General features: G+C 36.6%; 3 protein-coding genes across 4 annotated transcripts in view; 1 reads left to right on the plus strand and 2 right to left on the minus strand.

Moving 5' to 3' along the window:
• Positions 1-6,018, minus strand: part of galns (galactosamine (N-acetyl)-6-sulfatase) — a 33,321-nt gene extending 27,303 nt beyond the window's left edge. Inside the window, 8 exon segments of the mRNA XM_026268168.1 lie at positions 1,139-1,266; positions 1,369-1,435; positions 2,079-2,222; positions 2,780-2,882; positions 2,985-3,059; positions 4,878-4,928; positions 4,931-5,000; positions 5,887-6,018. Of these exon segments, the coding sequence (XP_026123953.1) occupies positions 1,139-1,266; positions 1,369-1,435; positions 2,079-2,222; positions 2,780-2,882; positions 2,985-3,059; positions 4,878-4,928; positions 4,931-5,000; positions 5,887-5,988 (740 nt within the window). The 5' untranslated portion in view covers positions 5,989-6,018.
• Positions 6,019-6,109: 91 nt separating this feature from the next.
• trappc2l (trafficking protein particle complex subunit 2L) lies at positions 6,110-8,800 on the plus strand. Its single transcript, XM_026268174.1, has 5 exons — positions 6,110-6,225; positions 7,327-7,499; positions 7,990-8,077; positions 8,172-8,251; positions 8,489-8,800. Exons 1-5 carry the CDS (start codon positions 6,193-6,195, stop codon positions 8,532-8,534), a joined length of 420 nt encoding a protein of 139 aa, XP_026123959.1. The 5' UTR covers positions 6,110-6,192; the 3' UTR covers positions 8,535-8,800.
• Positions 8,801-8,844: 44 nt separating this feature from the next.
• Positions 8,845-13,218, minus strand: pabpn1l (PABPN1 like, cytoplasmic). Of its 2 annotated transcripts, XM_026268173.1 has the most exons (7): positions 13,126-13,218; positions 12,183-12,276; positions 11,582-11,649; positions 11,309-11,415; positions 11,137-11,224; positions 9,319-9,443; positions 8,845-8,981 (listed from the first exon to the last, which is right to left on the minus strand). In XM_026268173.1, the coding sequence occupies exons 2-7, from the start codon at positions 12,247-12,249 to the stop codon at positions 8,942-8,944; spliced, it is 495 nt and encodes a 164-aa protein (XP_026123958.1). In that variant the 5' UTR covers positions 12,250-12,276; positions 13,126-13,218; the 3' UTR covers positions 8,845-8,941. The 2 variants fall into 2 exon arrangements, with proteins under 2 accessions (XP_026123958.1, XP_026123956.1); XM_026268171.1 differs by lacking the exon at positions 8,845-8,981 and having other exon boundaries at positions 8,991-9,443.
• Positions 13,219-16,474: the final 3,256 nt, after the last annotated feature.

Genomic DNA, 16,474 nt, shown 5'->3' on the forward strand with positions numbered 1-16,474 from the left:
GATGCTTCAGAGAGGGAAAAAAAAAAAAAAATACCTGTGTTTTTATGTTTTAAAACCTGCTATTTGGCTATTTATGGTGAAAATTAGTAATAAATCTTACTGGACATATTAAGGGATTATGTGCATCCAGCCGGTTGTTATTGCAGAATAACCCCCGACAGGGTGATCTTGTATCACCTTGAAGGGGGTTATTCTGCCATAAAAACTGGCTGGATGTACATTATCCTGCTTATTACACGGCTACTTGCCACATAAGTAAGTTGAGTTGAATTATTTGAACACAAAGCTTCCGTGAAGACAGCAGTTGCGAGCAAGCGGCAAGTTCAAACTACACATTTAAGGGAAACGGTGCAGTCAAACCACTTATTACACAGCATTTCACCACATAAATAATTATGGCACTAAAAGATTTAAGATGAAAAAACAATTGTAGCAAAATGGCAGCAGAGCGTTTGAATGAAATGAGAAAGCGAGTCCGTAATACCAGGATGACATAATTAAATAATTGTATAGCATTTCGAATTGAGTTTTAATATTTTATTAGCTAAACAAACACAAAGCTTCCACCAAGAAAAGCTGTTCCTAGCAAGAGTAATGTGCCGACTTCAGTTACCCGGATGAGCTTTTACCGGTTGTTATCGAGGGATAACATACCTCTGAATGTCGTGACTGACCAATCAGAATCAAGTATTCCACAGAGCTGTGTAATAAGTAATTTTATTACAAACTACTTAAAACTACCATTTTACTACTAACTTTTTTGGAAGTGAAAAATAACAAATGATTTGAAAATTGACATTCCCTAATTCTCCTATGGGACAATTCATATTTGATGGTTTTTCATTGAAACAATATTGTTTCTTCTTAGTTTTTTTTTGTTATCCATTAGGGTTCTATTTTACATGCTTACCAGTTCTGACAACCACAGAATGGTTGTTCTGAGTGATTAGTGACATACTGTATATCAACCCTTTCTGGGTGGTTGTCAGGTAGGTGGCTTAGTACATCCATGGCTTACTAAAAACGATACAGCACAACTTTTCTAAAAGCAAGCATTATTTGAGCTTTCATTCATTTGATTAGCACAAACATGCTAGATGAGTTATAATGGATTAGATACTTAGCAATGTTCACATACCGCCCCCTCCGGCTCTTTCCCAGGAATCGCTCTGAGGCGTAGACAGGCGAGTGGGTCGCATCTGGAGCCCAGTAGAGAAAGAAGGGCTGCTGGGCCATAGCTTGCTGAGAGATAAAGTCCAAGCCTTCCTGGAGACAGACACGATGATCAAAAACAACATCAGGCACAACATCAGCAGTGCTGATCCACACAAATCAACATTAATCAAGCCAATGAACAGGAAAACTCACCTTCAAATAGATTTGGGTGAGGTTGGATTCCCCTGTTTTCACATTAATCTCAAACTCTTCGTAATACCTGCAAAATACACAGCTCGTCGAAACTTTCTGCTTCCTGCTGATCTAATGAGACCATCCCTACAAACTCGTTTCAACACCATATGAGTTCTTGTTCCAAATGACAAGCTTCCTAAACCGAGTGCAGAACCAGGGTGTGAATTTGAAGAGGTAAATTGCAAGACTGTGTCTCAGAAGACACAAGCGTTGTGAGAAGGTGCTGAGGCGTGGAACGGTAGAGGCAACTCTCTTATGCTCCGGCTGTTCCAGGTGTCCAAACATACTGCTAACGCAACCTGCCATCTCTTGGGTGTGAGTGTGTGCGTGTTTATCTGGCCAGGCTCAAACACGGCATGCTGATTAAACCTACTGCTAAGCGCAAAACCAGCCCTATCGCCAAAGCCAATGACCCAGAATGCACATATGGACTGAACAAATGGGCAGAAAATGAGATAGTACACTGCAGCTGGTATAAAAAGAGGAAAAATGAAACGTCGCCAAAAGGAAACGTTCGTGTGAAGCAGAACAAGATTTGTACACTTTCTGAAGAAAATCTGAGTGGAGCCTACTCATTTAAATCTGAAGGCCATGATTTCACCGTGTTGCCATGTGGTTTCAAATGTGTTTTTAGCAAGCACCACATATGCATCATATTTGCACCTCACCTTCCCGTCATTTCAGAGTTGTTGAAGATGGGTATATTGGGACGAACGCTGTTATTGTAGGGGCCAAAATGGCAGTTGGGGGAACCAAACCATTCATCAAAGCCATGCTTCAGAGGTAAGTGCTGAGTTCTGTGCCCAAGGTGCCTGAGGTAGAAGATAAAAAAATATACGTTTCAAAAGGACATATGCAATATGCAAGTATATATATATATATATATATATATATATATATATATATATATATATATATGTGTGTGTGTGTGTGTGTGTGTGTGTGTGTGTGTTTTAATTATTAAATTTAGCATAACTTGTATTTAAAGAAGAATATTTAAATAGAAAATTCCATTATAGGTATTTTTCTCATAACGCATTTTAAATGCTGCGTGTTATAAAATATTGTACCATTCATTTATTACAGTTAATAATAATGGTTACACAAAATACAACTGTAACTGGTCACATGGCATGCAGGTAAACAAATATAAAAATAATTTAGTAAGTTTTATTTTATTTTAATAGTTTTAAAGCTAATATATTTTAAACCAAAATGGAATAATAAGAATAATAAATATTGTTCTGTAAGCCTTTTTTGTGGAATAAAAAAATGCATTTTTCACTTTGCCTATACTTCATATTCTATTACAGCTTATATCATTATTCTGAGAAAGACATCTCTTGAGAGACGCTGCAGGGAATCTCACCACTTGCCGATGATCTTGCTGACGTAGTCTTTCTTTTTCAGCAGTTCTGGAAGCAGGATCTCATCCTGAGATATTCCCCCCACTATCTCCTGAGGTGTGTATGCTGTACGAGAGAGAATCCATTATAGGAGCGCACCATAAAGTAGTAAGAGTAGATCAACTGATAATAGTGAAGTGAATAGAGGGCTGAGGTTTATGATCATACCATTCCTAGCATGAGCGTTGGTGGTGTAGAATCCATTTCGCACAGGAAGTCTTCCAGTAAGCAAAGCGGCCCTGGCTGTAGAATACAAATTAATTATGAAGACCTACTCTTACACGGATAGTTTTAAAAGAGCAAACACTATTAAATACAGGGTTTGGGAAAAATAGAATGTAAACACCCATTATTATAGAGGTTTATAGCATTTGTGTAGGCTACAAACATTGGTGCAGTATGTTTTGTTTAGCAGTGTATAGTACAAGCCATGGGTAAAATGAAGCTTGAGCTTTTGTTTTGCAAATGCATTTTTATTCTTAACCAATCTTAGGATATATTCTAATGATTTGAGATACTGCATTTTTGATTTTCAATCATAATAATATATTTTTTATTATTATTATAATAAAAATAACAATTTGAAACGTTTTATATAACATGTAATGAATCTAGAAAATATGAAAGTTACAAAAGAATTGAACTTTTTCCACGATATTAGAATTTTTTTCAGATGCACCTTTATTACTGCAAAGTCTTGCTCTTTAGAAATAAGTTTTAAAATTTAACCAAAGTTCAAGATGCTCATCCACATTCGTACGAATTTGTTGAAATTTAAATCATGTGGTATTTAAGACTTAATTTCAAAGGGAAAGGAAAGAGACGTTGGTCATGAGAAAGCTCACCCTGGATATTATGATTAGGAAGTTCTCCACTTTGTGATTAAAATTCTAATTAAGGTTGTGAGCAAAGCTCTATAATAACGTCTCTCTACAGAGGCAGGTATGAGCGCTCCACACACTTCCATCTCACACAGTCGAGATTAACAATTGATTAAGCCTTATTTGCTTAAAAATTAATTAGAATTGAAAAGAGGGCTAATAAGATCTGCTCTGCATAGCAAGTCCATTCAAATTCCCAAATCATGCATAATTAGCATATTTCAGAACTGATGGTGTATTATCCATATTAGCATAAGTTGTCATCTCACTATCATGCAGCCACACACATCTTGTGTTCTCAGGTGGAATTAAAACAGCTGAAGCATTTTAACTTTTTTTTTTTTTGGTTTCCTCAGCAGGAACCCCAAAAAGAAAGCAAGAGAGAGAGAGAGAGAGAGAGAGAGAGAGAGAATGAAAAGGAAAATATTTGCAATTGCATTGTAAATCAATGCATTCAATGTAAGTCACCTCAAACTAAATATGTACTTAAAAAAAAAAATCCAAGATTCAATAATGTTTTTAACATCAGTTTGTATTGTAGGATACACTGTAGAACATTTTTTATTTCGTTACTTTTAGAAGTGTTTATAAATGTGGTGGGCATTCACATTTAAAAGAGAAAAAATTTGTTTCAATTTAATATCTGTTCTGACATTTTCAACAATGTTTTATAAAATTCAGGCAAATTAAGAGATAAGTTAATTTCTTCCCAGTGTCTAAACCAGGCTTATTCATCAAGAATCGAAGCTGAATAGCCCTGTCTAGACTCTGGTTAGGCATACAGTATTTAGAGTAGCATACAGCAACTCACACCATTTTTACAAAAGGCAATATGTTAATTTCCTATGTGCATGAAATACCCAGATAAGTTACTTCATTGGCAAAAATGTGCAGCTTGTATGTTATGAAAAATGTTTGTGCTGTATAAGCAGAGTAGTACGACACCTAAATGAAATAATTAACACCTCTTTCTGTACTTTATTGTTTGCTTGGAACAGCAAAATAAATAGCTACATTAACTAGATCTGAATTAATAAACAATGCACTGTAGCCTACAGTACTACTGCTTAAAATATTTATCATAGGCAGCATACAGTAATGTGCAGTAAGCAGTATGCTAATATTCTGAACAAAAACAATGCGATAGCGAGATAAAGGCAAGCCCAGAAGCAGCACATACAGGGGGAACACAGAGGGTTGGCAGTGTAGAAGTTTGGAAACAGCATCCCCGAGCAGCCATCACATCCAAGTTTGGAGTTTCTTTGGAGGGCTCCCCAAATACTCCCAAATCACCCCAGCCCATCTGCAGACAGAAGCAGAGAATATGGCATTAGCATGCTTCTAATTTATGGTGTAAAAAAAAAAAAAAAAAAAACAGTGATTATTTATTTAATTTCAACAGAAGTAAATTTTAGCTCAACAGACAGAGACAGAGAAAGATGCACTTCAGTTTATTGTATGTACAGTTTATTAATATCCCTTATAGGCCTTTGGCATATTGCCATCAGTGGCATTTATTAAATGATCTTGGAAGAAGATTAAATCAGACTGCATCCTCTGGAGACCTTTTTTGTCTTCATCTTGAGAACCACTGCATGTGGTATATACCATTTTACTAAGCCAGGTTTCAAAAGTTTTATCCAAAATGTATACAGTATACTACATTTGACATATAAAATGTATCAGTTTGTACATTTCCTGGGAATCAAACCGAAGACCCTGGTGTTGCTAGCACCATGCTCTACTATTTGGTATGCATCAGCACGGATCATGCAATTCATCCCTTCTAATGCATTATAAATGTTTCGATGTCTGATTGCATTTAAAACATGTGAACTTGCTTAGCGTGGATTGTATTTATGGTTTAAAAACAGGTAGAACAGTAAAAAAAAAAATCCTAACAATCTCTTTGGGATATAGTTGTCTGAACTATATTGCAATACACTCTAATAAATACAAAGAGAGAGAGAGAGACAGAATATTACATGTATACACAATATAAACTATAACAAAAATACTTCCAGCACAAATGTATTACACACACCAAACATATACACACGTGTATTTCACATCTATTGTATATATAACCACAAAAAAACGAGTAAATTAACTTAAAGTAAGGTTTTAGTGTCGTTCTGAAGTTAGTTGGTCAGTCAAGCCTATTAGAAAAAGACCTCGAAAAGACTTACATCATCCATAAGCATGATGATGATATTTGGACCATGCTGGCTTCCTTCAGTGTGACCCACACATACTGCCCATAAAACACAGATCACAGTCTTAAGACTCATTGTAACTCTCTTTTACATCTTCACACAACACATGCTAACTTTCAGGAAGTGCACTCTGAAGCGGAACTGTTAAGTATACTAAACATTCAACACAGCAAAGCGTGTTTCATCGCATCACGAGAAGCATTGCAAACAGTCACGAGCGCTATGAAACTACGAATCATGTGACTTTGCGTGTCACGTGACCGTGTTTGTAGCGTCATCATGGCGGTGTGTATAGCAGTCATTGCGAAGGAGGTAAGTGAAAACATTAAGCTATTTTATGATACAGCAAATGATTTCTTGGTAATGCCTGAATGCATTCGAGATCCGACGTGCTGGATTCATCAGATCTGATGCGAAGAGTTTCTAATATGTGTCTAATATGATCAGGGCTGAGTAGCGTAGATTTCCTTGCATGGTTGTTACAATTTAATGTAAATACACCAAAACGGCACAAGTCCAGTATATGTAACTTAATATGGTATGGTATGAAATATACCATGTTTTACTTATTATTTTTACAAATCTACATTGTTTGGAGTGATGTTTGTGGCGTGGGAGACCGGGGAGTGTTTGTTTCTGTGTCAGTGTTTTTGCATCTCATCCTAGATTATATAAGATTTCCGTGTTTGCGTTAAATATTAAAGTAGCTTGTTTAGAACTCTAGTCTTCTGAACTGTGTAAATTGATGTACAAAGAGTGCTGTTGCAATCTACCACACTACCGGATGAATTGCAACAGAATGGGTGAGTACTCATGGGATGGGGTAAACATGGTAAAAGCGGACGACATCGTAAATATTTACATATTGGAGATAATTGAGACACCCCCACCCAACACAAGTGTTTTAGTGAAGTTTTATGTTGTGTGGTCTTTGAGTCCAGTCTTTATGGGTTCATCTGGTCAGCTATTGCTGATATTGTAGATGAAAAATAACAGTTTTGTGGTGATACCTAGCAGATGGTACCTTATCCTGCTGATTACACGGTTAATTTCTTAAATGCAGACAGTAATAAAGGTAGTCTATATCTTATCAGCTGTGTAGAAAACTGACTTCTTAGATGAGCAGTCAGTGATTTATAGTGTTGATATGCACCCAAGTCATATTTTAAAAACGTTTGACCACTAACTGATGCGACTGGTCAATCAAATATTTTCTGTAAATAATTAAACATTGCAATTTTGAAAACCATGGTCTAAGGTAGCATGAACATGATTTATGCACTAATCAACTCTATGGCAAATGGACCGATTATTGTAGTCTAGTTGATGTTTAATTCTAAACTTATGCTCATTAAGTTGAAATTGTGTTTCCTGTAATAGCAGACTTGACTAACAATATGTTGATCTCTGCAGAACTATCCCCTGTACATTCGGAGCGTTCCTACACAGGGGGAACTCAAGTTCCACTACACAGTGCACACATCTCTGGACGTGGTGGAGGAGAAGATCTCGGGTGTGGGCAAAGCCTTGGCCGACCAGAGGGAGCTTTATCTGGGACTCCTCTATCCAACGGAGGACTACAAAGTGTATCCTTAAAGTCAGCATTAAACAGAAGTTGCGAAAGAAACATTTATTTTCTTGTGATCTATTACCATCATTTCAAATAAGAAATAATTTGGAGCCAGAGAAATTTATTTAGCCTTTTAATGATCACAAATTAACCAGTAAGATATTATTAGTCATCCTGCCTTTCGGCTATCAGCAAAAGCTCCTGAGAAAAACTCTTATCATCTGACCACTAATCCTGAACCAAAACAGTATGACGGACTTTCTTCTGTGGAACATAAAAGAAGATTTAAAAAATGTCAGTTTTGTCCATAGAATTGAAGTGAACTTTTAAACCTCTGTTACTAACATTTAAAATACCATCTTTTGTGTTCGGCAGAAGAAAGAAATGCATATTGTAACATGATAGTTTTTTTGATTTTTTTTGAGGGAACAGCCCTTTAGGATGGAACGCTTTCTAATGCATTTTCAATCATAATTCAAATGTCAACATCTTAACAAGAATTACAGATATGGCTACGTGACAAACTCTAAGGTGAAGTTTGTGATTGTTGTCGACTCCTCCAACACGTCTCTACGAGACAACGAAATTAGAAGTGTAAGTTCCAGAGGTGTATTGTGTCAGTTATACAAAAACAAAAATAGGGAGATGTTAATCAGATGAGTGTTATGAGCATTTTGTCTTTCCTCAGATGTTCAGGAAGTTGCACAACTCCTTCACTGATGTTATGTGTAACCCATTCTACAATCCTGGTGATCCAATTCAGTCAAAGTAAGTGCATTTAGTGAATGCATACATTTTAAGTATTTGCTGTGTCGACTGATCTGATAATACAGGGGTCTCCAAACTTGGTTTGCAGAAATCCTGCAGAGTTTAGCTCTAATTTGACATTTCTAGTATGCCTAATAAGAGCTTGAGTCGCTGGTTCAAGTGTGTTGGAGGTAAACTCTGCAGGACCCAGTCTGGTGACCCCTGTTCTAATATAATAAAACTTTTTTTTCTTCTCAGGGCTTTTGACAGTATAGTTTCAACTATGATGGTGCAGGCCTTCTGAAGTCCTCTCTTCACAATTGTATATATTAACATGAATGTCTATTTTGTATTGTTTGGAAGGTGAAAAATATTTAAATTTTTGTTTCGTGAAATGATGTGTGATAATGTTGATTTTTATTTGCATTGATTTGGCTTAAATTTAAGCACTGAAATTCCAAAACAGACAAAGTAGTACTGAAATTCACAAGACATCTCAGCCTCTTACAGGCATAGTATTTGAAAGAAATCGAATAAAATATAAATAAAATAGATACCAATCAATACAAATCAAGTCTCCGTTCTTGTCGTGTTATTCGAGCTACACATACAGAAAAATTATAGCTGAGCTCCCGTCATGCAATTACTGAAACATAAATTAATCAGCACCAAGAAGTGCTTTGAAGATAACAGAAAAGTCCAAATTGAATGTCAAAAAGAATCAACCCAAGGATCATCTCTTCCATTTTCCCTAAAACAAAAATTACAGTTTTATGACATGTAAAAAAAAACAAAAAAAAACAGAGGCTTCAAATTCTGGATTTACAAGCATAGATGTACAAATGTCACATTTACAAGAAAAAAAATTCAAGTATAAATGTGAAGATACCACTGAAATATTGCAGTAATGTTAGGCTTCACAAATCTGAAAGCAACATTTTTACTTTAGGTTTAAAGTTTAAGGTTACAATATCACCACTAAGGTTATTGAATCAGTATATATGAAGAGTGCAAATCATGAACCGCTGCTCTAAAACAATTAAAGCTCCATATCATGTGAAGTACTGTTATTTATTGGCAGAACTGACCTAATGAAGTGGCAGCCCCTGAATGGGTTGTAAAATCTCGAGGTACGGAAACCTCTTCCTCGGGACCAACCTCCACGCAAGTCTGTAGTCCTGAAACCTGGAATGTTTGTTCTTTTTGGCAATACCTAGTGCACAAAGAGCTTGATGTGAAATCTTCTGTCACAGATTTTACTTCAAAATGATTTATGACCAATGAACACTGGAGCCTACATTCACACCGCAAGCAATAGAGCTCAATTCTGATTTTCAGCTCATGTTTTTGTTCAGAAAAGCCTCATCAGAATAGACCATCTGCCATCAGTGGTTCAACCGTGATATTATGAAGTGACACAGAGGAGACAAATTGTTGAATAAAGTTGTTATTTTTGTTTTATTCATGTACAAAAAGTATTATCGTCGCTTCATAACATTAAAGTTGAACCACTGATGTATTCTGACGATGCTTTTCATACTTTTCTGGACCTTTACGGTGTATTCTACTTGTCAGTCACTGGGACAGTCACAAGCCTCCGGGTTTTCATCCAACATATCTTAAATTGTTTTCTGAAGACAAACACTGGGTCTCATTCACTAAATATGCGTAGGCACAGAAGAGGTCCAAACAACAATCACCTGATCTATCCTTATATAAACGGTGATTAATGTGTCTCATCTTGTGTTTAGAGGCATGGCACACTTGGTACTGCTTGAAGACATCGCGTTGCATGCTCTAAGGAGAGAGCGCGTCTTTAGAGAGCGCACAGATATGTTCGCTGAGAGTGACGAATGGCTGTTCAGTCGCTTTAGGTTGCCCAGAGAAGTCCTCATTGATTTATGCAACTCACTGGAACCACACCTAAGCCACATCACCAACCGCTCTCACCGCTCTATACCACCTTATTTTCAAGCCTGTGTTTAACCCATGCTTCTTTTTTACCTGTGCCCATTATGCCAGTGGATACACTCTTAAATAACAAATTTTTCCTGGCTTCTACCTCCGACAGCAAAACCTCACGTTCATTATCGTTAAAGTTATTTTTCTTTGTCTTTTGTTTCGTGCCATAATTGTCTTTCTCTGTACAAGTGCCTCGTTGTGGAAAGCCCTTATATGGAGCTGGTTTGGGTGTGAATTATGCTAATTACTGACCTAGTGCACGTGGGCGCTCATTTAGAAGACTCCAAATTCACTAACAGAAGAACGAGTTTAAGAACAAGCTCATGCGCGTACGCACGTGTTGTGAATTAGGCGGAAAGTTCAAATGTGCGTATAAATAAGAAAATTGTACGCAAAAATTAGTGAATGAGACCCACTGCTTTTATGGGTTTGGAACAACATGGGGGTAAATGATTTATGAAATTTTCATTTTGGGGTGGAGTATCCCTTTAAAAGAACCACTTAATGTAAAGAACATTATCAATCAGAAGAATCTTTTTTTCCATTGTAAAGAACATTTGTGCAATGAAAAGTTTCAATTAATGTCAAAGGTTCCTCATAAAACCATCAGTGCCAGTAAAGAACCTTTATATAAGAGTGAATGCATGTTCATCAGAAGAACATACAAAAATAAAATAAATGCATTGTTGGTAAAGCTAAGGTTATATTTTATTTGTCCTTATTTTTGAATCTAAAACCATATCAACAGCTGGTGTATTCCTTTATCAAATTTATTCCCACATACGAGAAAGTGGCTCAGATCGTGCTTGAAAATTTCAGAATTAACATTATATTTTTCTGTTCACTCCATCAACCCCAAAACTGATTTGGGCCACATCCAGCTGTGGTGCCTTATTGCCATGTAATGCATAACCATATCCCATCGTAAGACATTTCCATCTCACCTTAATGACACGTCCTCTGAATAGTGTTTCATCTAAAGTCATGGCAGTCCTCACAGACTCCCTCTCCGAGAACTCAATGTAGGCAAAACTGCAAGGAAAATATACTCGTAAAACATGTTTTATATTAAAATAATTATATATTTACATGTTTGGAAGCCAAACTGGTACATACCCTTTTGGATGGCCTGTGAATCTATTATACGGGATTGTAACTCTGTTAACGTGGCCACAGCCATTGAAGTACATCTCCAGTTCATCTGCAGTCGCTCCATAATCCACCTGTAAATCACACTATACTGCTTCTAGTCTTCCATAAACATACACAACAAAAAATGGAATCCTGTAATACATGATTGAAATACAATTCCAAACAAAGTTCAAATCGGTTCTGCTTTATTTCAGTAACTACTTGGCAAAGGAGATCTTAAGAACGCAAGCAGCTTACATTCCCCACATAGATAGATCTCCTATCTGAATCTATTTTCTCCTCATGGTTCATACTGAAGAATAATCCTGAGGAAGGTAAGATCATAAAGTTAGTTATAATCATAAAATATTAACATTATGTTTTAAATAATGAATGTCATTTAAGGTGATGCATGATAGGGAGGCCCAGGGCTAGTGCTATATTTGGGCCATATAATTCAGCAACTGTAAGACGTTGAGTGGAAAAACCCAATTGTACAAACATAGTAGGCACTAGTGTAAGAACAACTGCCTAAATTACAATATTTTATGTTCATTAAATCATCCAAATTCACCTAAAAGGAGTTTTTGCAGTAATGTCATGTAAGAACTTTCATTAAACAGTTATTTATGTGTTTATATTGAGAGAGAGAGTGTGTAGTCCTAGTCTACGTGTGTTTTTGGAGCATTTAAGGGTTCACAGTTGTCACAGAAGGCTGTTCCTGCACAGGCAGAGATGTCCTTAGATAAGACTACACGCCGGGCTGCAGGACAGCCCTTCTGGGGCATGCCTCATTGGGCAGTGATAAGACACTGCGGCCCAGCAGATGGGCTCAGGTGTGGGCCAGCTGGCTGCTCACCTGCCTGAGGGCTGTAGGGAAACGGTCTCTCTACCTCATACTGCATGTCAGACTCGTCCATTTCCATCACAAGAGTTTGAATCGCTTCCAGCACCTGAAGGAACAAGATGATTTTTCACACAAACACAGCTCCTTACAGTATGTACTAAGAGAAAAAAAGTGCATGGCTAGATGCGGGACATTTCTTGAAGGACGACATTTTAAACAGGTTTTTTTCTTTTTCTAATTCTTGTATGATTTTGTTTTCTGTGACCAAATATTAATGTTGACACAACATGTTAAAAACATTACAGGACTATAAAATAATTAACTAAATAAATAATTCACCCCAAAACGAAAAATTATATTATTTAATACTTGGGTGTTGTTATTTCCATTGTATATTTAAAAATTTAAATATATATTAAAACAATTTGGGATTAAATTTGAACATGAACCAGGAGGGGGGAGTTTATTAAACGTTATTAAAATACATTCTCCTGTATGTTTAGGAACAATACCTTCAAAAATTGTAAATGTTTAAAATAGTTTAATGTTTATTAATGTTTGGTTTGTTGAGTCCAATAAAACTTTTAACGACCCTTGATGACGCCATACCAAACTGCCAACGACTTTGCGTGGAAACTCCCGATAAGATCAACAGACTGCAGTAAGGTAGGCTTCGTCGCGATTTCACACCAGTTCGCATAAAAATAAAAAATCAGCATAAATATTTTAAGAACCGATGAAAAGGCGACATGATCTTATAATCGACCTCTGGACTCTGGTATTGACTGATCTGATCCACCATGCTTATCGTTATATGTGAAACATATCCATGATATTGCCTAGTAACGTTAGTGATATCTAACGATTTTGCCCAAAACATAGCTATTATTGTTCACAGCGAAGTAAATAGACAAAATACAGTTCATATATTTTTCTTCAGTTTGTTCAACTTTACCTGGTGGTTCTGTTACGCTGGTTTACAACATCAGCCCAACAGCCTTCCTGTTACAACCCTTAACGACACACCTGACTCGACTAACTTAATCAAACTCTGTTGAGTGTAATAGAAGAAACAGGTGTGATTTTGTTTATTATCATTATTATTTTTACAGCCATTTATTATTATTATTTGTTTAATATATTGAGATTTTAGATGATTATTTTTCTCCTAAATGATGTAAGTTAGAGGTGAAAAAAAATCCTGAATGATTATATTATTATATTCCAATCCTAATTCAGTGAAATAACATTTTTCCAAAAGTCCAGTTCTCAGTAAACTAAAAATATTCAAAAAGAAAACCTGCCAAGTCAAATAAACTCTTATAGGAATGTGTTTTGTCATATTCTATTTTGACATGGCTACCTGTATGGTATTGGAGTAACGTCTTTGATTCCTAGGAATGGCGGACAATTGTCTAGGAATTCTAATGAGTGACCGATGTGGTTGATGGATAGCTGACAAGACATCAGTATGTATGTTCCTTCTTATGATGGGTGGGATTTCACACTTTCAACTGATGTCTATAAACTCATAAGCATGGCGTCAGTTGTACCTCATTGATAAATGGACACTGGCATATATCACAGTCCAGATTGTAAAGGGGTCATATGATGCGATTATAATTTTTCCTTTCTCTTTGGAGAGTTACATGTTCTTGGTGCATAAAGATCTGTGAAGTTACAAAGACTATAAAGTCTCAAATCCAAAGAGATATTCTTTATAAAAGTTAACAGTCAACTACACCCCCCTAAAATGGCTCGTTCTAACATACATACACATACACATCTCTATGTCACTATGTGGGAAGATATGCATAATGCCGTACCTTTTATTCTTTTTGTTGTATTGCTGTTGCCGCCACAACCATGTCGTATATATGTGTGTTCGGTTGTAAGAGTGAAACTATTTGTTTGGCTGTCCAAAATCACTTTTGCACTGTGGATCGCCAGATCAGCTTTCACCATCAATGAAGCGGAGTCCAGCCCGGGGTTGTCACATGAGCTTGCCGTAAGTCTGCCAGATGCTCCTTCTAAGCCATGGCTCATTTAATATGTTAAGGGACGTAACATTTCCGTCACACGTTTGAGGTATTTGGCCAATCACAATGCACTGGATAGCTGGCCAATTACAGCACACCTCGCTTTCCAGAACGATGAGTCTTGTAAAAATCGCCCCGTTTAAGGAGGAGAAACAATAATGTACAGTATGTGGAAAATAATGTGTTTTTTGAACCTTAAACTGCATAAACACATTTCATTACACCAAATACACAAAATAATGTTTTTTAGCAGTATCATATGACCCCTTTAAACATACGATTGTTGTGGAGAAAGGTTTTCATGTAAAAAAAATCGACAAATTGAGAGACTAGTCATATTTCACTGTCTTTTTAATTACACAGATACGTATCTCAACACAGACAATAACCTGATTTAGAATGTTTACAGCGTCACATGTCCAAGAAAGCGCACAGTTAGAGAGGGTGAGGGAATTGCAAAAGGGGGAAAAGAGCATGCAAGAAATAAATAAAACTCTCCTGGCACAGTTCACATCGTCTAGAGAATGATAACAGGACCTTAAAAGAGAAACAAAAAATTATTTAACACACCAACCTTTCCTATTGAAACAATGCCTTTTCCTGTAATGATGTATTGCACAATACAGTATATTGTGTTTGCCTAAATGTATCAAACCAAGCCTTTGTTAGTACAGAAATATGTATCTGGCTGTTATGGCATTTATCGTATGCGTGTTCAATGCCCGGCCCACTCTGCTAGTCAGAGCAATCAGTTCTACAGTAGTGTAAGGACCCTTGTGTGTTCTGTGATAAATGGTTTCCATTTGACAGTTTTGCCATTAGCCGCAAGTGGATGGTATAGTCATTAAAAATTAAGAAAATAAAAATATTAGTGATGCTGGATAACATGAGTGACAAATTACTTAAGCCAGCCCAAAATGGTTTGCTGGTCTTGTCTTAGCTGTTTTAAGCCGGTTTTGGTAGTATCGCTAGTCTCCCAGCCAGAAACCAACTTGGTGACCTTAGGTTGGTTTAAGCCGTTTTGCTTTTTCAGGAGGGATTTTGGGATAAACAGGTAAACAGTTCATAAGTAAAACAAGTTGCTGACTAGTTATCCATCAGCATCCATTTTAGTTCAAGAGTATGTTTGCTTAATGCTTAGGTTAAGTTTCTCTCTCTCTTTCCCAAAGTGTCAATCTTTGACGGAACAGCTGCCCAACATGGGTTCACTAACAAAGCCAAATGCTGACCAAATCTAGGCATGCATAAATTTGCTTTGAGAATGACGGCCCTTCGATACGCCAGATAACAGCGGAATTACAGCACACAGCTAAAGATGCATTTGCATGGTGTTGTTTTTGGTTCGATTTTAGTAAGGAACAGAATGGACAAAAATATTGCAAATATGTATTTGTTCTGTATTAGTTCTGGACTAGCAGACATGCAAAGCTCGAATTGAGTTTATGGAAGTTCTCTACAATAACTTTGCTAATGGCATTATTTTAAAGCTCTTGAGATTCAAGTAAGTTCCTTAGCAAAATCATTAATAGAAAGTATCTCTCACTCTATTTTTTCTTTTAATCTCTCACTCACACTCATTCCCATAATGAAATCTTTGAGCAAGGTTGGTTTAAATGTTTGAACGTTTGTAATCTTATCTGATGCTTTGGATGCCAGGAACAAGCATTCCCCTGGCTTGGAATTATAGTACCGATGTCTTTTCGTAATGTGTTTACTGTCGTCTTTTGCTTTCAACATGGTCATTTTGTACACTTTGGTTTATGGGTAGTCGCTCACCCACGTTCAGGCTGCTTTTTTAGGCGATGCAATGTCCAAACGGCTTCTATGGATGTGCAGTTATGCTTTGGTCTGTGCTTTTATCGTTTTGGATATTTATGAGATATTTTTATGTTTAGGGCTCAAAACATTCTAAGCAAGTACAACTAGGCAACTCCGTTTCACTCATTGTTGCAGTCAGGATGTGTCAGAACAGTTCATGACACAACACTTTGAAGACTTGCCATAGTGAGCATGTAAACACTTTTTTTCTATGGACAGCTAACTAAAGTAATAGCAGTGCAACAGTTTAAAGATAATTTTACTGTGCAAGTTAGTTAAAGTTGGTTTCAACTTTTAAAGTTAGCTACCTGAATAATAACACGTCTGGTTTAATGGCACAGACATTTGAAAATAACTTTGCTTTACTTTTACACCCTTGAGAACTGAGTTTGGTTACTGCCGCAGTAACACAACAGTAACACAAGAGTGCATGCTTTTGCATTGCTA

The sequence above is a fragment of the Carassius auratus genome, chromosome 7 (assembly GCF_003368295.1).
Source record: "Carassius auratus strain Wakin chromosome 7, ASM336829v1, whole genome shotgun sequence".
NCBI lineage: Eukaryota > Metazoa > Chordata > Actinopteri > Cypriniformes > Cyprinidae > Carassius > Carassius auratus.